The following is a 26376-nucleotide window of genomic DNA, read 5'->3' as shown; positions in this document are numbered from 1 at the left end:
TGTTACAATTTTATAGCAGGAGGGATTTAGACTCCTGTCACCATATATATATGAATGCGTTTGAGTAAGGATTAAACATTAAGGTAAACATTATGCATTTGATTTGCAAATTGCAAATGTTACCTTTCTTGTTGATCTTGCTGCTGATAGGTCCCGTGAGGTAGCAGGCAATCTACACCATGTAGCAGGTAAACACATGGTGTGAGTTCCCCGCAACCTCAACAAGACCCAGAACCAGGTGAAGAAATGGCGCGGATCCACTGATACCAATCCTACTTATTAGTGACGGTTTTTTTCCATCCATGTTGATATATGTATTCTTTACACAAAAATGTTGAAGGCTGTCGTGGGTTCTTATTATATTGCGAAAATCCTGTTCTTGAAGAGACACTATTGTATAGTGGAACTCGTTGCCACCAAGCACAGTTGGGGCATCATCTCTAGAAAGCTTTAAACAGCTCCTGCAATTAAATGTGCAAGGATTGGGTGTAACAAGTCGTTCGGTGTGATATAGCTAGCTGCTGCCGCGCCACGTGCCTGCGAAGCTGGTGTGTTACGCCGAAGGCCGGTTATACCGGCTATACAGATACAGATATAGAAACCTGAGGCACCCATCGTATCTCTTATTGACCGTTGGGGGCACCACAGACAACGTGACAACCAATTTTCTCCACCCTTCTCGGTTTTCTGTTCTTCCTTTTGTCCTGTTGGTCCATTTCCTGAAACATACATGTATCCCTAGAACCCTCAGAGTCTACATCCCTAATACCAAACTTAACATCTTCAACACTGCTTGATAATAGGTCCCACGAGGCTACGGGGAAGTTATACCATGTTGTTGATCAAACACATGAGTATAACGGCCCCGTATCATCATCATGACCCGGGCTGATATCTACCCCAAATAGACAATATGATAAATTTATCATCGTTGGTAATAGGTACAATAAGAGTACGGGGAAGTTATACCATGTTGATGAACTACCACATTGATATAACTCCCCCGTATACTCATCAAACCCAGTATTATATCAACGCCAATTGAATGGTATGATAACTTAAACCTCGTCGATATTTAGTACAACAAGAGTACGGGGAAGTTATACCAAGTTGATAAAGATACACCTGGATATAACTGCCCCGTATCCTTGTCATAGCCAGCATTACATCCATATAAATATAACTGCTTGGTATTCTCATTATAATCTAGCATAAAACTATGCTAACGCCATAGTATGATAACGCATAAAATAGTATGCTAACGCCAAATGGTATAATAAATCCAAAATTGTTGATAATAAGTCTAATGAGAATACGGGAAGGTCATACCATGTTGATAATCAAACACAATGATATAACGATCCCGTATCCACATCAAGACCTGGGCATTATCTATAAAAAAACAACACGGAATTAATAACTAGAATGAAGATCCTATTTCATTTTTTTTCTTTTCTATTTCATTCTGTTCTGCCACGTTCTGTTCCTTTTCTATTACTTCTTCTACTTACTTCATTCTATTTCATGTTTGGCCCAAGTTGACAGAAGATTCCATAGGAAGTTGAGAGAGTGATTCTAAGTAGATAAAATGAACACATAGAATCAAACCCTCAGCATCCTATGGTGAATAAAACACATGCTGAGCATCAGCACATCAAAAGGCCTTGCATCCTCAAAAAAGTACTACACTCTATTTATCTCAATCTGTTTTACAGTGTACCTTTATGTAATAATTGGCCAACGTTGACAGAAGATCCCACAAGAAGCTGAGAGAATGATTCTATGTAGATAAATGAACACATAGAACCAAACCCTCAGCATCCTATAGTGACCCGGAAATAGAACATATGAGCTAAAGCATCAGCAGCACATTAAACGGGCTTGTATCCTCGTCATGACCAATGGCTAAAATTCAATTTCATTATTTCCTTATCTACCTCATTAATTTGGTTCTGCTATGTTGTATTCTGTTAAATCTTTTTTTAAATCTATTTTAAACCAAGCTAACAAATGATTCCATAGAAGGTTGAGAGAATGATTCTATGTAGATAAAATGAACACATGGAATCAAACCGTCAGCATCCTATAGTGATCCAGAAATAGAACACATGAACTAAAACATCAGCACATCAAAAGGCCTTGTATCCTCATCATGACCAATGTCTATAATTCTATCTCATTATTGTCTGTTCTACTTCATTCTGTTCTGCCATGTTCTATTCTGTTCTGTTAGATATCTATATTACTTCATTCTAAGTTCTAAGTTTGCTAAGATACTAGGTGTGATTGTACAGGCTAATCTTAAGTGGGACGCGCATGTTAATATGATGGTCAGCAAAGGAAGCCGTAGGCTGTACTTGTTGCGAGTACTTAAGAGACATGGGCTTGACGTTACAGACTTGGTACTCATCTTCTGTGGTTTCATCCGACCAATCCTCGAATATGCATGCCCAGTATGGCACCCTGGTATCACTAGAGCCCAATCCGGTGCGATAGAGAATGTACAGAAAAGAGCTTGTCGGATTATTCTAGGATCAAACTTTGTTAGTTACAGTATGGCATTAAACCAGTTGTCACTTGTATCTCTGTACAACAGACGCCAGGAACTATGTACGAAGTTTGCTACTTCCTTATCAAACTCAACGACCTTCTCTAACTGGCTTCCCCCAAAACGTGTGAGCCTTCATGGCAGAAACCTCAGATCCAAACACCAGATAACACAGTTTAAATGTAGGACGGAACGATATAGGAAGAGCACATTGCCGTTCTTAGTGGACCTGTTAAACGCCGAACAGCCCAAGACAGTCCTAGAGTAACACATGTATATTTATATTTATATTTGATAAACAATTCATAGTCCTTGATAACATTATTGCTCCACTCTTCGTTACAAATTCTTGTGTCGATTTTAGCCATTTGCCTCTCAATTTTAGAATAATTTTTAATGTCCTACAATGTTATTGTCGATTTTAGCCATTTGCCTGTCAATTTTAGAATAATTTTTAATGTCCTACAATGTTATTGTCGATTTTAGCCATTTGCCTGTCAATTTGTAGAGTGATTTTAACGTGTTCTCAAATTTTATCTATCATATCGCTGACTATAATAATGTATGTATATGTGATAAATTAGTTGACCGTTTACATTTTAGTATGTATTTGAGGTAGTATGATGATATGACTTTGTTTGTAAACAAGCCTGACAATTCGGCCTTCGGGCTGCAACTGGGCTGTACTTTTCAGTGAATTGAAATAAACCATTCTACTATTTCATTTTTGGCCCAAGTTGACAGAAGACTCCATAGGAGGCTGAGAGAATGATTCTATGTAGATGAAATGAACACATAGGATCAAACCCTCAGCATCCTATAGTGACCCGGAAATAAAATACATGTTGAGCAGAAGCATCAGCACATCAAAAGGCCTTGTATCCTCATCATGACCAATAATTGACCTCATCATTATCTATAATTCTATCTCATTCTTTTCTACTTAATTCAGCTACGTTCTATTCTGTTCCGTTCTTAAATCTATTTTATTTCATTCATTCAATCCAGTTCAAAGTTGCCACATGCTGCCAGAGTAAGAGATACGTGAAAATAGGCCCATGTGGGTTAAAATGAGCACATACATGTTTTTTCCACGGCACATGCATTACAGTTATTCGGGGAAAATGACTACACTCTATTCATCTTAATCCGTTTTACACTACCCTGTGTAGTAATTGGCCTAAGTTGACAGAAGATCCCACAAGAAGCTGAGAGAATGATTCTATGTAGATAAAATGAACACATAGAATCAAACGCTCAGCATCCTGTAGTGACCCGGAAATAAAACACATGATGAGCTAGAGAAACAGCACATCATAAGACATTATATTTTCATCATGACTAATGTCTATAATTCTATTTTATCATTTTCTATTCTACCTCATTTATTTGGTTCAGTTACTTTCTATTCTGTTTTTTAAAATCTATGTTCAATCAAGAGTACAGAAGATTCCATAGAAAGTTGAGAGAATGATTCTATGTAGATAAATGAACACATAGAACCAAACCCTCAGCATCCTATAGTGATCCAGAAATAGAACACATGAGCTAAAGCATCAGCACATCAAATGGGCTTGTATCCTCATCATGACCAATGTCTATAATTCTATCTCATTATTGTCTGTTCTACTTCATTCTGTTCTGCCATGTTCTATTCTGTTCTGTTAGATATCTATATTACTTCATTCTATTTCATTTTTGGCCCAAGTTGACAGAAGACTCCATAGGAGGCTGAGAGAATGATTCTATGTAGATAAAAAAAAACACATAGAATCAAACCCTCAGCATCCTATAGTGACCCGGAAATAAAATACATGATGAGCTAGAGAAACAGCACATCATAATACATTGTATTTTCATCATGACCAATGTCTATAATTCTATTTTATCATTTTCTATTCTACCTCATTTATTTGGTTCAGTTACTTTCTATTCTGTTTTTTTTTAATCTATGTTAAATCAAGTGTACAGAAGATTCCATAGAAAGTTGAGAGAATGATTCTATGTAGATAAATAAACACATAGAACCAAACCCTCAGCATCCTATAGTGATCCAGAAATAAAACACGTGTTGGGTTAAAGCATCAACACGCACATCAAAATACCTTGTATCCTCATCATGACCCATACCAGTGTTATTCTATGTCATTATTGTCTGTTCTACTTCATTCTGTTTTGCAATGTTCTATTCTGCTCTGTTCCTTTTCTATCTACTTCCTTCTATTTCATTTTTGGCCCAAGTTGACAGAAGACTCCATAGGAAGCTGAGAGAATGATTCTATGTAGATAAAAAAACACATAGAATCAAACCCTCAGCATCCTATAGTGACCCGGAAATTAAACATCAAAATACCTTGTTTCCTCATCATGACCAATACCTGTAATTAATTTCATTATTGTCTATTCTACTTCACTCTGTTTTGCCATTTTCTATTCTGTCCTGTTCTTTTCTGTGCCAATCTTTTTTACTTCCATCTAATTCCTTTTTGACCTATGATGACAGAGGACTCCATAGGAAGCTGAGAGAATGTTCCTATGTAGATGAAATGAACACATAGAATCAAACCCTCAGCCTCCTATAGTGACCCGCAAATAGAATACATACTGAGCCACAATAACTATAACATTACAGTGCATTGCATCTTAGTAAATTTGCTGTATTATTGTAGGGAAGGACCCCAAACTGTAGGAGTAGGATGACGTTCTAGTACCATGCAAACCCCCTAACTGTACAGTAGATTCGCTCAACCCTCAGACCGTTCGTTGTAACGACTCGCGGCAAGTCTAGTGTGTTTTGGCAGGTGACAGCACGGTGACTTACTGCCCTATCACCTCTCCCATCACCCGGTAAGGACCTGGCTTGTATAGTTAGATTTCAGCAGTCATTCAACCGGTGCAATGGACAGGTGGGTAGAGTCCTCGCTTTGCATTCGGTAGGTCGTGAGTTCGATCCCCGGCCGAGTCACACCAAAGAATTTAAAATGGTACATACTGCTTTCTCTGCTTAGCACTCAGTATTTGCAAGGAGGTTCTACCTCAGTCTATGGCATTTGGGAAAGAGTATCGGAGTTAAAAACACACACCACTACCAGTGGACTAGCCCCATGCTGTAGTGATTACACTGCTGTGTGGCCCAGGGCTACTGAAAAAAAGGAGATGAGCGCCGCCCTATGCGTCACTTGATGCGGGAAGGCTCTTCTTAAAGTTAAAGTTAAAGTCAAAACTTTAACTTTAGTCATTCTCTCAACATGGAAACTTCTAGAAACCGACGATGCGTTCCGGTGTACGAGTGCAAAGTGCAAGTGTCTGTATATTTTGATACCTACAGTAGCTCCCTAAACATAGAAGTATCCAAGACACGTTTCAAGGGTGATGGGTTGTGATGTACACGGACAAGGTGCAAGTAGCTGACTTGTATATTTTGATACCCACAGTCGCTCTCCCAACATACATGTAGTCTCGTGAACTACATGCCATGGGGCACAGAATTTTCTGAAAATGCTTTTTATTTTACATTTCAGTACGTATCAAGAAGTTCGAAGGCCCGAAATCACAAAACTCCGGTAGTTTACAACACTTGTAGGCTGTGTCAGACTGTGTACCGTACATGTATCCGGGCTATATGTCTGATGGTGAAGTTCGATAGCCGTACTGCGTACCGGCGCGCCAGTGGCTCCTTCGCGGGCCTTCGTCGCTCTTTCCCCGAGGGCAAAGTTTTGTTCCGTCGGTGACGAACCTGAACGAAGTCGGCTTCATTTTTACAATGTAGAAAGTAGTGTTCGGTTTTTTTACTATGATAGCCACATTTACAGAAACTTTATTCGCAAGATCATGCCCGAGGGCTAATTGCTTTTACAATCAAGTATAATACTCATTGCAATACAGTAACAGGAGACAGGTAACAACTGTCTGGAAAAAACTTCTACTTCTACTACTACGCTAGCTATAATGTGGTTCGACTTCTCCTTTGAATTTCTCCACATTTACATGTAAGGGTAGTCAATGCAATAATGTTGAAATAGATGGTAGTTTAACTGACTGGAATTAAGACGGAGCCATGTGTGATGAACAGCGGAGTGTCTTTGGCCATGAGAGAAGTAAAAGTGTTTTGTCGGTCTATTAAGTAGTGAAGAAGTGAAATGTTATAAAACCGTAAATACAAAACAAACGCCAGCATGTAAAGATGAAAATGACGGATTCCCACGAGATATTGCTGTGTCAGTAAGGATAGTTAAATATTTTCTGCCAGCAAAGAGTACACACAATTTATAGTATATGCTCTTTTGTCCCAGAATATCACAAACAAGAAAAATTCGTTTGGTTATACCAAGTGATGAAAAATACATCCAGCTAGACAAACTATAAGTGTTATGCGATTTCTGTTCCAGAATTCTTTTGCAAACAACAACAAAAGAAAGCAATCTTGATTTTGTTTTTAAAGATATCCCATTCAATTCCTGGGCGGCAAACCGGTTACAGTCAATTTTCTGGCGATTTTATGGGCTGTACTCTAAAACATTTACGTTGTTTTTGGGCTATTTGAAACGCCTCAAGAAATGATGTCGAAAATATCAGACAGATTTCCTCATTCAGAATATGTGAAATTTCACTGGATACCTTTAAAGCAAATTTACAGAATTCTTATATATTCAATCCATACAACAATGACAAAATCTATTGAAAATATGGATACATACAGTACAATGATGATAACACCTAACTCGTACAATATTTTAGTAATTAGCAAAGAAAGTATCACATATCAAAATGCACTGCGAAAAATGAACTACACACATTCTTAACAAAGAATCTTAAAAACTAAACTACAATTGAATTTCCGATGCAAACTCATTTATGAAGATTTTTGCTTCACGGAATTAAATCTGCAGAATTTTGACACAAAATTTAACAAAAGAATCTTTGAAAACTAACTCCAATTGAATTTCCGATGCAAACGGCCCAACTACGCTTGTGAAGATTTTTCTTCGCAGAATTAGATCTGCAGTAATTTTGACTACAATTAAAAATACACGACAAACTTTCCGTGAAAATATGCACTGTGCCAAAAATGAACAAAGGAATCTTCTAAAACTAACTCCAATTGAATTTCCGATGCAAACGGCCTCAAACTCGCTTGTGAAGATTTTTGCTTCGCGGAATTATATATACAGAATTTTTCCGCATTTAAAGAAAAAAGACAAACTTACCGTAAAAATACTCACATGTCCTTTGGTCGTTGCGACTTGTGTATAGTGTACAGAGGGCCTTTCCTGTAGTTATAACTATTACATTACCAACAAGTTCAACTGGATGGAGACAGAGCGTTATTTTTCCCCCATTCTTCGGGCAGCAAGTTGCAGTATGCTTGGCGGAAAGTTGGCAGCCGAACTACCCACCAGGCAAGGGCTGATGTGCTTTCACCATATTTGGTGGAAAAGTTCATTTTCAAAGACCGATGTAGCTAGTTAAACAAACTCAGCTGGATAGTGTTACCATGGACTGACAGTTGGCGATTTGGGTGTTTTTGTCCATGAATGCACGTTTTTCACAGAAGTCGTAGATTAGGTTTATTTTAACCGTCTTTTGACAATGGAAAGCAAGAGAAGAATCCAGAGAACATGGATGTGGCTTTGCCGGCAGGAACACTAAGTTGCACGTAATAAAGCCACCATCAGGTGGCACAGAGAGAATTCGTAGGTCGGTCGTTCGTCGGTTGTCGGTCGGTTCGATCATGGTTGGTGTTCGGCTGTAAGTTTGCAGAACAGCGGCCAACCATTCGGGAATAAGCCAGCAGTGTTCCTGCAATCCTGGCGTCTTCGGGGGTCAAATCTGACTCGAATTTAACTCAAATTCGTTTCGATTCGTATATGTAAAGCTAGGCCTAAATCTAGTCTAAAATCTAGTCTAAAATTTTAATTTTGAGGTAAATTTGAGACAAATCTGACAACCAGCTCACCTTGTTCTCAACCTATACCCCTAACCATGGTTGAGGGGAGTTCGGCTAGCGTTCTGTGGGTCATTTGGCTATGTGTGACAGGAACTTCAGGCGGCAAGTAAAGGTCATATCTTTTCTTAGGCAGAGCTGGAACATTGACCTGTGTTTCTCATACCGTAGGGAGTTCTGGTTTAGTCTGGATGGAGCTTTCTTGGTTGATGGATCTAGTAGGAATAGTAGTAGTATGGATGGATCTAGTAGGAATAACGTGTTAGCTTTTGTTACCATCTGGAGGTTTTAAAATCCTATGGTATATATAGTTTAAAGGATACATATAACTCTGTACTCTCTCATGACCCTAATGAAAAAGCAGCCTGCAGGTCAATTTGAGTGTTTCTTGTAAGACTGAGGACTAGGGACTGAGACCGGCGTAGTGTTGAAAGGATTGGTTTTTACAAGAAACACTCAAATTGACCTGCAGGCTGCTTTTTCCTTAGGGTCATGAGAGAAATATGATCAACTGATGTAATCCATGCAAATGACGCTCTTATTTGCGAAATCAATTGTTAAAATTGTATAATTCGTCAACCGGAAGGGTTAACATCATTTGGCGAAGAATGAGATCGTGGAACTCTTGTTTTCGCTAATCCAAGAACGTAGATTTGCACGGTTCTGGATACGTGTGGGCTATCCAAAATTCTACCGTGCCTGAGCAAAGTTATAGATAAAGCACGATACAGGGTAGGATGGTATCCTAACCTCGTACCCAGTCTATCGTGGTTGGGGCAGGCTGTCTTCGGGGCTCTAATAGTTTCCCCCGCCCAGTAAAACAGGCCGCCCGGTAGGACCTTTGCTGATAGAGTTTGGCACGCCGGGAGTTGATTTGCCCGACCATGAATAAGACCTACCGGGGGACCTAGCTCAGGCGGGCGGGGAAGAGCTTCAGCAGCCCCGAGGAAAACCCGCCCCAGCCACGATAGACCACGTTGATCGAGTTCAATGCCGATGAATTATTTCCAGATGTTTGACAAGACGGCTGTGTACTGCGCAGTTTGGTTTCCACGTGTTGATTGATCGAGTAGAAGTTCTGAGCTAGAGGACCCTGTAAGCAAGCACCACTTGTCCCAACAATGTTTGGTTAAAGTGCTCTTACTTGGATTATTGTCTCTGGCAGCTAAGATGACAGGGGCATCCATCACAGGATAATCGTCCCTCCAGACATCAGCTAGCTTCGTCAACCCAGCGTGGAGTGTTATACTAGTAAGATTTATTCTATAGTACACCTCCTTTTTGTAGTATGTCCAACAGTTGTTACCATGCATATTGTACCATGCACAACTGTCGTGCAATAAAATTATTATTTTTTTACTATCAAAACCTATGCATATCTAGTTCTATGGAGTGAATGGTAAAGCTCGGTTCTGGATAGTCTCCGCGTCTCTAAGAACTTAGATTTGCCCCCACCCCCAGGCATGGTTCTGGATACTCGACTGGAAAATCCCAAACCGTGTCTGAACATGGTTTTGGATAGATCATGGTTTTGGATAGATTCTCGGTGAATTTTACAAGTGTGCATGCGACAAACCACAGAAAAAATACATCGCTGGTAAATGTTTATGTAAATGTTGATAGGACTCCAATCATGTTACCTGATTTGAGTACAAAATGTTATAGAATTTCATGAATCAACGTAGGCTCAAACAAAGAAATGCATTACATATCATCCTTACATATATACAGACAGGACCTTACACACAGTAATGAAGATGAGTTCATTATTGTGACAGATCGCTGGGTCGGCGTGACACGGATCCCATGTATATCTGCCTAACTCCGTGACTTTTTTTATTCACAAATCTGTCCTTTTTCCGGAAGTAATGTGTCCCGTATCCATACTTGCTGCCATATACTTCACAATGTATCCACCGCAAGTTTACTGGAGACGTTAAAGTTATTTCATATTTACTTATTGAAAATGTCCCTTTTCTTTTTTTATTCCAGAGCGACCATTTTATAAGAGAGCCAAAGACTCAAGAGGCAACAGGTAAATGTGCAGTATATCTTAAGTAAGGTAGATGTAATAACTTTAACATATATATAATAACAATTTTATGTTTCTACATTCTGTTTGATGAATGTACAATGGTCCGTAAAATATTCGGAAATGACGTTAGATGGAGATCTGGAAGTTAGTAGTTTACTATACTTTTAGTAGTTTACTATTGCAATAGTAGTTTACTATTGCAAGATATATGCAAATAATGTTAATTATTGTTTAATTATACATACGTAGGGTTTAGGTATCAATATTTTTTATTAAGATTCGTCTACATCAACTCCGCTAAAGGCAAGAAAGACGGAACATATAAGGAAAAACTGTCACTTTATTGTCTGCATTTGTAGCTCAACAATACAACGTACATTTCATTGTAGCTTGTTCTGCAATATGAACAGTTGACACATGGCGGCGCTCGTACTATGCCACCCTGATTCTTACATGGCGACCAAGCGCTGTACACAAACTTTTATTGTACACGCAAACATGGTCAGAGGGGATTCAAATCATAATTGATATGACGTCACTGGCACCCTCTAAATCAGGCAACATTTGCGGGGTTGACTGTTGATGATGACGTCACCATGGCCACGAGAATCCCTTTTCTAATCCTGTAAAACACACAACGTGATTGATCATTTAAATGTACTCATTACCAGAAGATCTAGGAAATCTATTCATACTTTTCCATTAACTTGGCGAACGGTACTAAAGGCGGCAGCGTAGTGAAGAGAAACAAGAATTTTTTTCTAAAAAAAACACTGGCTGGGGCCAAGATGGGAATAAGCTGGTTGGGTGGCGTGTGATGAGATGTGTGGCTAAAATAATTGGTCACCTTGGTGGCTAGACTACTGCTAATAATATGCACGAATGTGTCATAAGATCTTTTTAAGGGAGAAGGGATTTTTTGTAGCAGTAAACTTCTTGTTCCTTGCCAGTTTTTTAAATTCCCTTCTGATATCTGCTTGGTTCCCATTCATATGGTAATGTATCCGGCACACGTTCACCCAAAGTGATAAAAAAATTCTCAACCCATCTATTAGTTCACCTGAAGATGTTGATCGTCCTCCTCTGCGATGGTGGACGGTGTGGGTAACCACTGCCGCTGGTAGATCGGAGTCGCCTCCCACGGCCACAGGGTCACCTGGTCTTCACTGGTCCATTCAACGTCGTCTGAAAACGGTATGTCATCAGATCACCATCCGTGCATAATTTCATCAGGTTAGTAACCTTTATATATTTTCCCAATGAAAACAATTTGTTTTTGCTCTGTTTCCTCTTCTTCTACTACTCCAAAGCAAAAAGGTCAGTGACCTGAACCAGACTGTCTGTTACCATGGAAACCAGTGTAATGTTACATATTGTTGCAATTTTATAGCAGGAGGGATTTAGACCATACATATGTCTGACCATATATATATGAATGTGTTTGAGTAAAAATTAACAGAGCAGACCTTATGCGGAAGTAAACATTATGCATTTGCTTTGCAAATGTTACCTTTCTAGTGTTTCATTAATTCTGTTTCGTTTTTTTTTTAACTTACTCTTTTATTATATTGAAAGAAGTATGTTTACCTGTGTTTACGATATCCTTGGGCCACAGGTAGATCGGTTCCTCGTAGATAACATTTTCTGTTGACGAAAAGAATATAAAACCAATCAGGCCATTTGATTAAGAACCACCATGCCAAGTTAAAATGACATACCTTGGCGACATACAAGACTCTGTTAGTCGTGTTTTTCAATAGGCAAAAAGGACATGTCAGATGTAAAGCGTATTGCATAATACCGTTGACCGCGCCCGGGTTGGTGTAGACATGTGCCCTAAAGGACAAAAAAGAGACATAAATGTTAGAATATGTAAGATATATCTGCTACATCTTTTACAAGGCCTACATGGCCTTTTTATAAGGCGTAGAAAGCTGCAGGCCTTTTTAAGTATTCGTAATCCAAAAACTAGGCAGTCACACAAAACTTACGTACACAGTAATAAGTAATAAGTCGTTTTCATTCTACGTAAAGCGTAGGCCTTTCTGCAACGTAAAACGTAATCCATAAAATGTTGCGTAATTTGTACTCCCGTAGCACTCTCAATGATGCTCAATGTTTCCGTGCATCAAACAAAACCACAAAGTTACCATGCCTGTGGTACCTTTTTACCATCGTCCTCCGCCAGCACAGCCAACCCACCATAGCGGCAGCCAGTAGTAGTGTCGCCCCGCCGGCCGCACCTCCTATCGCGATGTACATGTGAACCGGACTCTCCTCCTCAACCCTTCTCCCTACTGTCCCGACCGGTGCTGGGAATGTTATCACCTCACAGCCTTTCTTTGTTTGAAGGTCTGGTAGTTTGATTGCGGTTGTAGTTTGTGTAGTTGTCGTCGTTTCTGTATTTGTCATTGTCATTGAGGCTATTTTGTCTGTATTTGTCATTGTCCTTGTCCTTGTCATTGAGGCTATATTTTCTGTATTTGTCATTGTCATTGAGGCTATATTTTCTGTATTTGTCATTGTCCTTGAGGCTACTCTTTCTGAAGTTGTGAACTCAGTCGTAGATTTTACGCGTGTTTGTTTACTAAATTCCGCGGTATGTTTGCTAGAAGAGCGTGGATAGGTGTGTGAAGGTGGTGGTGGGTTTGTAAGAAAGTCGGTTTCCGTTTCCACGACTATCGTGGCGGTGTCGTCCTCAGGTCTTGTTGTTGTCGTCTTGTCTGTCCTTGTGCTAGGTGAAGCGCTGGGTTTGACTGGTAGTAGAGTTGGTGTGGGTATGTCCGTGCTAGGTAAACTGTGCGAAGAATTTTGCTGGTGTTGTCGGTATGTTCGTGCAACAGTCGTGAGTTGTGAACGTGCTTTAGTCGTGTCTGGTATAAACTGTGTGATGGTCAGATTTTCACTCGAATTTAAGGCTGAATTTGTCGCACTATTAGGTGTGTTGGAGGTTATCGTTAGCCTACTTTCTGTGTGTGGACTAGCTGACGTGGTCTTTAGTACTGTGTTAGTGCCGTCTACCTGTCCGAATGTAGGGTTAATATTAGAAGTAGTGGAAGTGCCGTCTATCTGTCCGGATGTAGGGTTAATATCAGAAGTAGTGGAAGTGCCGTCTACCTGTCCGAAAGTGGGGTTAATAGTAGAAGTAGTGGAAGTGCCGTCTACCTGTCCGAATGTAGGGTTAATATTAGAAATAGTGGAAGTGCCGTCTACCTGTCCTAATGTAGGGTTATTATTAGAAGTAGTGGAAGTTTCGTCTGACTGTCCGAATGTAGGGTTAATTTTAGAAGTAGTGGAAGTGCCGTCTAACTGTCCGAATGTAGGGCTAATTTTAGAAGTAGTGGAAGTGCCGTCTACCTGTAGCTGTCCAAATGTAGTGATAATATCAGTGACTGTATGTCTCGTCGTACGTAATGTTGTTAAGTGCGGCCTTTCAGTAACTGTTGCTGTAGAGGAGGCGTGTACGGGTGTAGACTTTGATGCTGTAATGGCAGTGTGGTTTGCTCTGGTAAGTAGATCTATATAAGACGTGTAAGTACTTGTTGTTGTCACAGTGGATGTGTACTGAGTTGCCATAGGCTGTGGTGTAGGTGATGTGTGACTCACCGAAGATGTCCTTGTTTTGGAATAATCTGTAACATTATCTTCTGTTGATGACGAAATCATGCTCACTCTCGATGTTGTTGGAGTTTGAATGTTTTGTGCAGTGTTTGAGTTGGTCACAGTTGAGGATGGTTCGAAAGTGGAAAATGAAGAAATGGTGGGTTTGGCAGTTGTTAAAGCGTCTGCCTGATTGTTGTTCATAGCTGTAGTGTTGAAAAGGTGGTCAGAATGATGGGTTTTGTTTTGGTGGATTGCAGATGTATTGGTGATGGTATCTGCTGCTGCTGATGAGGCTGTAAGTGCAGATGGTTGGACGGATGTGTGGGTATCTGTTGGTGCAGTTGTTAATGGCATAGACACATAATCAGCCGCCACGGCTGTTGATGGAGACAATGTGTTCTGTCTCGTCATTCCTGAAGATACTGCTGCAGATTCACTACCATCAGACATTGATGATGATGATGATGATGTTGATGGTTGTACTGTTTTCATTACTGTTGTTGTATAGCCGCGCACTATTGTTGATGTTAAGGACGGTATTGGCGTGTTAGTCTGGCCATCAGCTATGTCTGTACCTGCCGGCAATACTGTGTTCGCCCCAGATATTGTGGTTGATAGTATTCTGTCCGTATGGCGAATTCCAGTGGATGTGGATGTGTGATTATAACCTACTGGTGTAGGTGCAGTGTTTAACGATGTGACATTGTCACGAGGCCTATATAATGTAGTCACTTGTGATGTGTAAGTCTCATTAACGTCATTACGTGTGGTCACTGGAAACGAGGTGGGATAGTTTTTTGCATTCTTCGTGAAAACTGTTTTTGACAATGATGCGGTGCTGTGAGTTGTCGTCATTGGTGAGTTTGTTGTGAGACTTGTTCCATTGTTTGTTCCCATTGGTAGTGACGTCCTATGATATAATGTTGAGGCAACTACTGTTTCCAATGTGTTGTAGCCGGTAGTTATATTTCCTGTGGTTGTGCGTGTTGTAGAAGAATGCTTCGTTGTAGGAGAATATTTGGTCACAAACGCTGTTGTTGTCAACATGTTAGATGTGGTTCTGACTGTAGTGTTTGCAGTAGGAGTTGTGATGTTACTAGCGGGTGATGTTACAAGTTTCCTCAGTGGCGTGACTGTAGTTCCGTCTGGTGTTTGCGATACTGTATCGTTGTCATTAAGTCTGTCAGTTTCCGTCGCTAATGCTACTGAAGAAGTGGGGGTAATTGTAAACGTTGTGTCCATGGGCGATGTAGTGTTATATGTGGTTGCAGTAGGTTTGACTGTTGTTCTGCGTCTTTCTATAGTTGTCTGAAATGCTGTTTTCGTTGTATACGGCATGGACGTTGCTGGAGTGGCTGTATGCAATGTGGCACCATCACTAAATGTGCTTAACATGGGAGTGTGGCTGATAGCTGTGGCAGTGGCTGTAGGTAAAGTGGCATCAGTTGAACCAAAAGTGGTAGATTTGTGATGGACTATACGAAGCGCTGTTGTGTTCGAAGTTTCGGGTCTACTGGTTGTGTTGAAGAGAGAGGTGTAGTTAGTTAAAGAAGGGATGGTTGTATGTAATATAGCAGTGTTACTGCTAGAGTTAAAGGCAGACGTATTGACGGTAGTTTTAGACGTCAAATTGTAGTTGACAGTAGAAGAAACGGGTGGATGTGATGCAGCCATGTCACTTGTTGTGTTTAATATGGACACATAATCGGTTGTATATGGACCACCTGTAGGTAATGTAGCGTTGTCATTAGTTGTGTTAACGTTGGTTGCAGATGCGTCCTTAAAATTAGAGTCAGGTGTTGTCGTTTGTATTCTAGCTGTACTGCTGGTTTTGTTGTATGCAGAAGTGGGGTTGACGATAGTGTGAATGATTGTGTACAGTCTGGAACTGTCACTGGTCAGGTTGAATGCAGAGAGATAACTGTCTGTTGTAAGAGTTAAGTGCGATGTGGCAACGTTACTTGTTGTATTTGATGTAGATGTGTAAGTGTCTGTAACAGTCGTTTTGTTGGCTCTAGAAGTGGTAACGTCAGTAGGAGAAGTAGATGTATTTGACGTATTGCTACCAGTTGTATTGGATACAAAGGTATTTGAGACTGTAGGAGTGGTGTATACATATATGTTGTTATTGGTTGTGTTGAATTCGGTTGTATTACTAGTTGTATTGAGAGTGTAATTGACCATGGGTGTAACTGTATGGGATACAGGTTTGCTGATGGTTGTGTTGAATATAGAGGTGTAACTGTCACGAGGAGTTGTTGTATGTATTGTAGCGTTGTTACTGGTTGCATCAACAATGGAAGTATGAACGACAGCGAGAAGAGTGGATGCACGTGGTGTGACGTGCTTACTACTGTGCCTGTCGACAGTTGATGTAGCTGTATGTAATGTGGCGTTGTCACTGGTTGTGGTGAATTTTGAAGTGAAATTCGGTGTAGGAAGTGTGGTTGTATCTAATGTTGGTTCGATACTACTGGATTTGGAAGTATGGCTGGGAGGACTATTTGTGTAAGACGTGGCATTGTGACCAATTGTGTTGATTGTAGAGCTGTAATAGGAAGTATTGGCAGTGGTTGTATATAAAGTTTCGTTGTTACTGGATATGTTTAACATAGAAGTATCATTAGGTGTAAAGGGAACCGTTGTATTGGATCTACGAGTGTGTTTACTAAAAGAAGGTGTAGGTGTATACGCTGTGTTACTGTCACTGGTGACGTTACCATCTGCTGTTATTAAAGTGTAGTCTGTTGTAAAGAATGCATCAGTTGTTGGTTTGCTACTTTTACTTGCTGTACTGAATGTTGTCAATGGTGATGCTAGCGTCTGGTTGATTGCTGAATGCAAGACTGTTGTATTATTATTGTCCACATTGAATGTAGAAGGTTGTGTTGTAATGGTTTTGGTGCTGTTCCTGGTTGTATCGTATATGTACGTGCTTAGTGTGTTGGTGGGCGTAACCGTATGTGTAGCCGCTGTATGTGATGCGTTGCTGCTGCCCAAAGCATTGAATGTGGTCTCGTATGTAGATGGCGTAACTGTTTGTGATGTTATATTGTAACTGTTCATGTTAAGTGTAGGCACTGGTGATATGGAAGTATAATTTTCTGTCTGCAATGAAACCTTGCTATTGGTTGTATTTGATGTTGTCACTGGTGCTATAGATGTGTAAGTATAAGAAGCGACACTCACGTTGGTTGTAGCTGATGTGGTGTTGCTATAATTACCCGTTGTAGAGAGCGTTGTCGTTGTTGTAAAGGACGTGTGATTATGTGCTGAGAAATTTCGTGACGTGGCGCTACTACTGGTTGTATTTAATACAGCTGATGTGAATGTGTGATTCCAATATGTAGATGGTTGTAGTGTTACATCGACATTTGTGCCGTTGTACATTGTTGCATTTTCTCCCATGACTGGGGCTGTTGTGGACATCTCGGTAAGATTATTTGATGTACTTGGGGCTGTAGCTGTTGTGGTATTGTCAATGATTGCTATAGATTCGGTCCTTGTCGATGTAAAGTCTTTTAACGTCACATTGCCACTGGTCCTGTTGGATATAAACATAGATGCAGTGCCAGGTTGACTGGCAGTAGGAGGTGTACCAGTTTGACTGGTCACTCGATAAATTGTCATAGACGGTGAAGTATAGGAGGCTATGGGCGAGGCAGGGGTAGTATGGGTTGGTTTGGTTATAGCTGTGGAGTTGTCAACAGAAGACATTAGCGATGTCGTGGTGATGTTATCTGCGACTGTTGCTGATGAAGTGTCCTCGGTGTTCGTTGAAAGAGCGTATGTCGTCTTTGCGATGTAAGGAACTGTATTGTCTGATGTGTATGTGCCATTGTCTGTCAATGTCATGAATGTAGTAATGATTTCCGTAGAATTGATCATAGCAGGTCTGTGTGTACTCTCGGTTCCAACGGTCGTAACTCTGTTGTCATTCCTGTCTACTGTTGTGATGCTTGTTCTGTTACTGGTTTGTTGTGGGGTTGTGTTGCTTGCTCTGGCAGTGGTTTGTTGTAGGGTTGCATTTCCTGTTCTGTCAGTGGTTTGTTCTAGGGTTGTGTCGCTTGTTCTGTCAGTGGTTTGTTGTAATGTGCTGTCAGTGGTTGGTTGTAATGTTGTATTGCTTGTTCTGTCAGTAGTTTGCTGTAGGGTTGTGTTGCTTGTTCTGTCAGTGGTTTGTTGTAGGGTTGTGTTGCTTGTTCTGTCAGTGGTTTGTTGTAGGGTTGTGTTGCTTGTTCTGTCAGTGGTTTGTTGTAGGGTTGTGTTGCTTGTTCTGTCAGTGGTTTGTTGTAGGGTTGTGTTGCTTGTTCTGTCAGTAGTTCGTAGGGTTGCGTTGCTTGTTCTGTCATTGGTTTGTTGTAGGGTTGCGTTACTTGTTCTGTCATTGGTTTGTTGTAATGTTGTGTTGCTTGTTCTGTCATTGGTTTGTTGTAGGGTCGTGTTGCTTGTTCTGTCAGTGGTTTGTTCTGGGATTGTGTTGCTTGTTCTGTCAGTAGTTTGTAGGGTTGTGTTGCTTGTTCTGTCAGTGGTTTGTTGTAGTGTCGTGTTGCTTGTTCTGTCAGTGGTTTGTTGTAGGGTTGTGTTGCTTGTTCTGTCAGGGGTTGGTTGTAATGTTGTGTTGCTTGTTCTGTCAGTGGTTTGTTGTAATGTTGTGTTGCTTGTTCTGTCAGTAGTTTGTTGTAGGGTTTTGTTACTTGTTCTGTCAGTGCTTTGTTGTAGGGTTGTGTTACTTGTTCTGTCAGTAGTTTGTTGTAGGGTTGTGTTACTTGTTCTGTCAGTGCTTTGTTGTAGGGTTGTGTTACTTGTTCTGTCAGTAGTTTGTTGTAGGGTTGTGTTACTTGTTCTGTCAGTGGTTTGTTGTAATGGTCTGTCAGTGGTTGGTTGTAGGGTTGTGTTGCTTGTTCTGTCAGTGGTTTGTTGTAATGGTCTGTCAGTGGTTGGTTGTAGGGTTGTGTTGCTTGTTCTGTCAGTGGTTTGTTGTAATGGTCTGTCAGTGGTTTGTTGTAGGATTGTGTTGCTTGTCCTGTCAGGGGTTTGTTGTAGGGTTGTGTTGCTTCTTCTGTCAGTGGTTTGTACCGTCACTGTCATAGAAGTCTCAGTGTTATAAGTAGTAATGTCAGTAGTAGGTACTGTGTTCATGGTAGGTGTCGTCACTGTTGTATGAGTCGCAGTGTCATTAGTACTACTAGTATTAACGGGACTGTAAGTAGTACTGTCGGACGTCGGCATGCTAGTTACAGTCACAGTCACAGTTGGAGTCAATGTACTATTAGTACTACTAGTATTAACTAAACTGTCAGTGGTATTGTCAGTAGTCGGTACTGCGGGCATGCTAGATCTTGTCACAGTTATAGGAGTCACAGTGTTATAAGTAGTACTAGTATTACGTCCAGTCAGCACTACATCTTTCGTTACATTGTTACTTGTCCTGGGGACGTGGCTTGTTTTTCGTGTCGCTGTTGTTGGTTGTTCGGTTGTTGAGGAGACAAAGGGTGATGTGAAAGTCGTTTGTTGGTTGTTACCAGGTGCGGTGGTGGTAGCTGAAACATATACATTTCATTACACCTCATTAACTATATATTGTTAAGTATCGTTCGCCAGTACCCGACTACTATTGATAATGGGGGTAATCTTAATTGGTCAAAGTGTTTACGAATTTAAACGTAAAAGTACTTCTCATTCTTTTTGTTAACTATCTTTTGTCAAACCAAACAATGACAATAATATCCGCCTAGACATTCAGTCTCATTAGATAAGATAAGAATCTTGAACACAGAACCGGATTTTTTTGCACGAGGGGTCTAAGAGGCCATCTACATCAGGGCATTACAACCATCCCTAAACAGAGACGGGGGGCGCAACAGACTTTTTGCAACCTATGATCTACTGCTCACGTAGTCACGTGTGTTATCTACGTGACGTCACGGAAGCGGTGGATTGCTCATTCCTTGACAAAGACTGGAGTTGTACAGTCTGAAATTTGGGTAAGTCCAATTTATTGTGCTGGAAATTACAGTTTAAACTTGTTTCACCATGACATCCGCTTCTTCCAATGGAGGTTTGCATTGATGCGTTGATTACTGACATATCTTGAGCCGTGCAAACAATGACTTACGATATCGCCCTCCTCGGACAACTCAAGACAAGGCGTCTTCACTTGGGTGGACACGACGGAGGCACAGGCAAGTCACTGATTAAACGGTTCAAGACACGCCACAACTTTTCTCTGTCAGAACCTGACTCATGATCAGTGCAGGCTTGGCTTCAGTCGCGATGTGTGACCATTGCTCCCCAGAAGTAACAAGAATTCGGAGATCCCAGACCTCCGCGAATTATCTAAATGTTGTCTGGTGGTCACTGCTCCCTCTTCGTATTCAACGCGGTGTTTACAAGTCTTTCTTTATCGTGCAAGGGAAACAACACTAGCTGCCAGCTGTGAAGGAGGTCATGTAATGAAAAACGTGTGAAAATAGCGAGTGCAACCAGGTGCAGGCGTGATTTATGACGTTCTCCCTCTGAGAGGGACTGAACATAACCATATCTATTACAACCTTACCCGATGGTCATGCAGAAACACAGATGCACACACGGACACACACAAACAAAAACCAAACATAATATCTCCATTTTTCACGGAGGTAAATAGTGTGTTTTGTTGTTGACAAGAAGTGGACCACGAGGCAAAAAAAACATCAGTTACCTTCACAAAGGGGCACGGAACAGTACTCAGCTAAGTGGTCCGGGTCCATGGTGATACACCAGGGCTGTTCAAACTGACCGTCCGGATTCCGGCAGTAGTTTTCGTCCAGTCCGGATGTTGGGAAGAGTTCCGGGGGGTACTCGTGTGGATGCGGGGACTGACTGCTCCAGGCCTGACACGTCCGTCCCGACCTGGTCACTGAGATCGTCCCGCGGTATGACATGCCTTTACCCGTCCGGCAGTCTGTGGGAAAAAACAAAAACTTGCGTATGTTCTACTCTTTTTGGCCGTGCCTCAGGGGCGGAGGTATTTTGTGTGATGCTGAACAGAGTCATAGTTGAGGGCCGTAAACAGAATTTCTTCCCCGACATATATAGCTAAGATTTTGAAGGTGGAGATGTCCATTATAAGGAGCTTTCTTAATCTTATTCTTATTACAAAGTGGTATTCTTTGTCACCAGAATCATGATTTGAAGAAAGCACATATTGAGCAACGTTAGTAACTTACCGGAGCAAGGCGGTATAGCGCAGTAGTGCCAGTTGGTGCAGTTCAGGGCAATGCCGCTAGGCTCCTCGTAGAAGCACCACGGTAGGTAGTCTCCATCCGGGTTCCTACAGTAGTTGCTGTCCAGGTCCGCCAGAGGAAATCTCAAACTGCTGAAGCCGCAGTCTTCCACATCCGCGGTATCCCAGGGGAGGCAGCTCTGCCCAGACCACGTGACGTTTATTGAACCACGGTAGGACAGGCCAGTCCCCTCCAGACAATCTGTAATGATAGACAAACAGCTGTGACATTGTGGTTGTTATTAACGTCTAGAGAACTTATTTGAAATACATGTATTGAAAAAAAACTGCACAGACTACCACATGTTTTATGCCCCAAGCCAACCATTAGATTAGATTTCGTCCTTGCTATGCGTAAAGGCCGGTTCCACAAGGCATTGACCAAAAAAAAATTCCCTAGGGAATGCATTCAAGGAATTTTTAGCATATTTTCAACTCAATCACAGTACTTTACCAACGGCTCCGCCCCTAAGGCGTCGCCAACAAAAACAGGTTTCAGTCATGAGAGACCCTACATGAGAGGCCATGTTGGACAATAACAGTAGACGACATATCCTTTTAAATTCCGACCGAATATATATCCGGCGCTGGCGTGTGAGTGTGTGTGTTCCTAGTGTTCACTTTGTGCGAACATATGCTGACTCGTGTAATTAGTGGGTTTCGCACTTTTTTTACTCAATAGATGCCTAACGTGTTTTTAGACCTCTGTGTGTTTTTTTCCAGGTTGGTGTACGAGTACGTATTTTGTAATTAGTAAAGTCTCAAAAATCCTGATAAACGTAAAGGACAAGAAACTTTTTAATGTGCTTTGCTAATTTTGATATAGACAATATAGGGTATCTGCATACGTTTGAAATGTGAAATAATGCTGTCTTTAAGATTTTACAGCAAAGCTCGGTTTCTGAGAAGGAATATTAAGCTACTTTTGCGACAGCCCGGAGGGACAAAACCGGTTCCCGTCAAAAATCGCAGCAATGATTTATCATCTTTATCAGATATAAGCAAAAAAGTTGTCGAGAAGAGTGAAATCATTTGATCACTTCAACCAAGGACATTATGTATCTGTATAATGTCCTTGCTTCAACATTGTAATACTTCGGAAGATTGCTCTCTTCTGTATCTGTACCTGTATAGCCGGTATAACCGCCCTTCGGCGTAACACACCAGCTTCACAGGCACGCGGCGCGGCAGCAGCTGGCTACATTACATCGATCGACTTGTTACACCTGACCCTTGAACATCTAACTCTTAACATTGTTTAAAGCTATCTAATGATCTCTTTTTCAAACGTATATTTTCAAATTGATACCTCCCATGAAATCTAGCTAGCTAGCTAGATTATATATGCTCAACGTGTGTTCCTTCTAGGGTTTTGCATTACCACCTGTAGTTTAAATTTGTCATTTCTACATTTTATCCTCGACAAAATCTTTCCATTAAAATTTGCAGAAAAGCTCCTAATATAATTCCATGTCTGTAGAACCCATTTAAATAGGTAAATGAGGTAAAATGAAATTAGAAGGTCATGCTATAGTAAAATGTGGAACTTTATTCCAACAAAAAGTTACACAGAGATCAAATTTTCAACGACCACTGTAACTTTGTGTCGGAATAAAGCTCAACATTTTACTATGATTACTACCAACACAGAGTAACTTTTAAATTCATAATAAGAGGGTGCTGTTGTTATCATAGCCTACTTGCAGTCGACTAGAGGCTAGAGTAAGCTTGCATGCTAATAGTATTACAAATCTAGGACCATGGCGCTATTCACAATGTATTTTTACAGCCATCTGAAATGATACTTCGCACAACAGTCACCCGCACCAAAATGAAAGAAAAAAAAAGATCTCTTACCACTTTGTGCGAAGACGAGGACATGTTTACCTCACATATGGAAGGCGTTCATCTAGTATGACTCCCAAACTGTCTGCCTTTTATAGATAACCTGTTACCCGACATACCACGTTTTAGGTAAGTGAGACACGGGGAGGATCAGTTATGCTAAGGGGAAGTTAGGATTAAGAACTCCAGATCGTAATGAAATATACAGATAGATCAACTAGATAACAAAACGATTCCCCCCTACATAATGTGGCACGTGAGTGTATAGAACTGACCGTTGACTGTAACTACTTGTTTGTAACATATGTACAAAGATTTTCCCCCACAAAATCCGAGGCATGTCACGTGGGGACAGGTAGATGTGCATGTGAACAGCACATGGGAGACTTTCTTCCACCTGATTTCCGAGAAATAGTCTTGTCACTCGACGAGAGTCTTACCATAGCCTTAAGACATCTTGCTCATCTTCTTTGTGACTAAACAAAGGGCACTTTGAAAGCATTTAATTATCTGACTCTCAATTAAAAGATAGTCACACACACGGAGAGACACAGAAAGATCGTGGTTTCACAGAGATTTGTTTTGTCATAACATACGTATATACCTCAGCGAAAGTGCTTCAGAATATCTATAGCCTACCGTGGACATTGTCTGGAACAGTCCACCACCAGACACACGCATAACCCGGGCCCCAACGCTGGCAAGTGTCTTTTAAACTAACAGAAATGATAAATGGACAAAACGAACTGACACAAACCATATACCAGGTCTCAAGTATGTATTTTGTACCATGTGTGTAAAATATCTGTATGTATTAATATAACTGATGTAAACTGTACATGTGTCTTTGTCTGACCCTTACCTCTTCCCTCATGACCTCAATGAAAAGCGACCTGCAGGTGATTTGAGCTTCTCAATGATAAACATTATGTTTCAAACAATGATTGACCGACCTTTGCTGGACGTCACTGTCACCAGTGTAGCCATCATCACCAGGAGAACCAGGCTCGCCATGTCCAGTAGAATCTTTGTCTTGGCTCATCTCATGGTAGGAGCATCTTCAGTGGTGTCATCATCACCTTTATTGCAAGATGAGTCTGAAATGCCAAGTTACAGACTTTAAAAGATCACTACGATGTAGTCCAGACAGCACAATTATTTTCTGGCAAAGTAGGTGCCAATGTAGACGTAATCTAGCCTTCCCCCACACTATCTTTTTTTTTTTATATTCCAACATTTCTTTCATGACTAGACATGATGACGGCACACTCAAGTTATATCAACTTATTTTATACCACCGCCAACGCAGAGGACAAATACAGGATGGGACAATACTTTTCACTTGAGTTAAGTGAGAAAAGTTGTGTAAATTGCCTTTCCCAAGGGCACAAGATCGGTGGCATGTCAGGACTCGAACCAGGGACCTCTTGGTTCCGAGTCGAGCACTAGCTCTGCCGTTCCGCCATGCCACACGACCCCACGTACACTATCTGTGCACTGCCAACCATGCATGATACTACACGAGGGCCAATGGAACATAAACAAGTCATGGAAGTAGATATTTCATTTCTCTTCAAATTGATTTTCCGAAACCATTCATCGTCTGACCATTTTTCCGGATAATCCGGATTGACAGCAGAGTTGTGCCGGATTGTGAGGGATGACTCCCGGGGGTGGGCTGTCCTGACTAATTAGCGTCTCTTAATCAACTCTCACGGATCACATGCGAGCTTGGTCTGTATAATAACGAACGTGTCACATAGGATTAGAGCTCGAGATGATATTTATCTATGTTTAGGGAAATATGTTCCTTTGTCACAATGCAATGTACGAGTAGATAACACTGGCGAGATGTTCCTACGTTCATGTCAACATGATGTAAAATGTCAGAATCAAAAGTCACTCAGCAAATGATGATATGCAAATATAACATTCATCACATCAAACATGATACAGCGTCTTCCAAATGAGCGTATTTGATATAATTTCCCTTTGGAAACATATTTAGTGATCAAAATCAATCAATATCTCTACATTTGGACTATTTGGACTTGTTTTCAAAATACAGTGCCCAGTGGTGTCGTGCACCTTTAAATCTAGCTAAGGCCAAAGGTTCATATATCAACATAAATCATATCATAGCTTTTGTCTTCATAGTACTACGGAATGTCACAGCATTCTGGCATTCTAATGATATCATTGAACCCGTATATAGATATGAATGATATTCTTTGTTATCATATCCTTATATCCTTATTATAGCCTTATTTTATTCCTTTATTCATTCATATATCAAACTGAATTCATAGGAAACTCATCGCCACTGATACAAAAAATATACAAACTGTTAATATTGAACAATAGACAGAAATAGTAAATCATAAACATACACACGAGCACCTTAACGACAACAATACATATCGTCTTCAAAGTGCGTACTTCCTGTCTTAAGTATTTTCAAGAACATAAACTATATTTATCACCGGGTATTCCACCTATGTTATCTACTGCATTTAGTTTTCCAATTTCTCACAGAAAAATGGAGCATAACGATTTCCGAAGATGACAATTAACCAAAAGATCAATCAGCCTTGCTGTTTAACACAACCCTCGGAACACACATGTTAGAACGAAAGGAGAAACACACTGTATACACATAGTACAAACACTGGTACATGTACAGGGATGATTCCTCAATTCTACAGCCTTGTGTGTGTGAAGTGGTAAAGAAACATTTATCACATTTTCGCTATTAGATCACATATACCATGATACAAACATATCTAACGGACAGGCTTAAATTAGGTGGAAATAGTTTTAGAAAGGTATAGAAATTGGGGTGTTACAAATCACAGTGTATAGTCTCTCACCTGTATTTGGTCCTTGTCTTGGCAGCTTGTGTAGGCACGGTAAATTGTTATGATATGATGAGTGTATTTCTCGGATTGTTTAGTTAGTACTAAGCCGCACGTGAAGAGGCACGCAACGGTTTAACACCAACCATTCGTGACGCGTGTCTGACACGCGATCTCACGATTGCTCCATCGACATGTGACAGTTTGGTTTTTGAAATGATCTGTGCAAACATTTCATTCAAGAATGATATGCCCTAGAGAATAATGAAATGTGATAGA

At 40.7% G+C, this 26376-nt stretch overlaps 2 protein-coding genes across 2 annotated transcripts; both read right to left on the bottom strand.

Moving 5' to 3' along the window:
• Window positions 1-11578: 11578 nt before the first annotated feature.
• On the bottom strand, window positions 11579-15870 carry LOC109486037 (mucin-2-like). The gene is made up of 5 exons (XM_019789730.1): window positions 15609-15870; window positions 12692-14978; window positions 12329-12363; window positions 12115-12171; window positions 11579-11712 (listed from the first exon to the last, which is right to left on the bottom strand). Exons 1-5 carry the CDS (start codon window positions 15802-15804, stop codon window positions 11579-11581), a joined length of 2709 nt encoding a protein of 902 aa, XP_019645289.1. The 5' UTR covers window positions 15805-15870.
• A 217-nt stretch (window positions 15871-16087) lies between these two features.
• LOC109486036 (mucin-5AC-like) lies at window positions 16088-24256 on the bottom strand. Its single transcript, XM_019789729.1, has 5 exons — window positions 24196-24256; window positions 21342-21599; window positions 20834-21076; window positions 16336-19673; window positions 16088-16144 (listed from the first exon to the last, which is right to left on the bottom strand). The coding sequence occupies exons 1-5, from the start codon at window positions 24254-24256 to the stop codon at window positions 16088-16090; spliced, it is 3957 nt and encodes a 1318-aa protein (XP_019645288.1).
• Window positions 24257-26376: the final 2120 nt, after the last annotated feature.

Source organism: Branchiostoma belcheri, unplaced genomic scaffold (genome assembly GCF_001625305.1).
Source record: "Branchiostoma belcheri isolate BF01 breed outbred unplaced genomic scaffold, Haploidv18h27 scaffold8, whole genome shotgun sequence".
Lineage (NCBI taxonomy): Eukaryota > Metazoa > Chordata > Leptocardii > Amphioxiformes > Branchiostomatidae > Branchiostoma > Branchiostoma belcheri.
The sequence above is the reverse complement of the archived record's forward strand: the minus strand, read 5'-3'. Positions and strand labels throughout refer to the sequence as shown.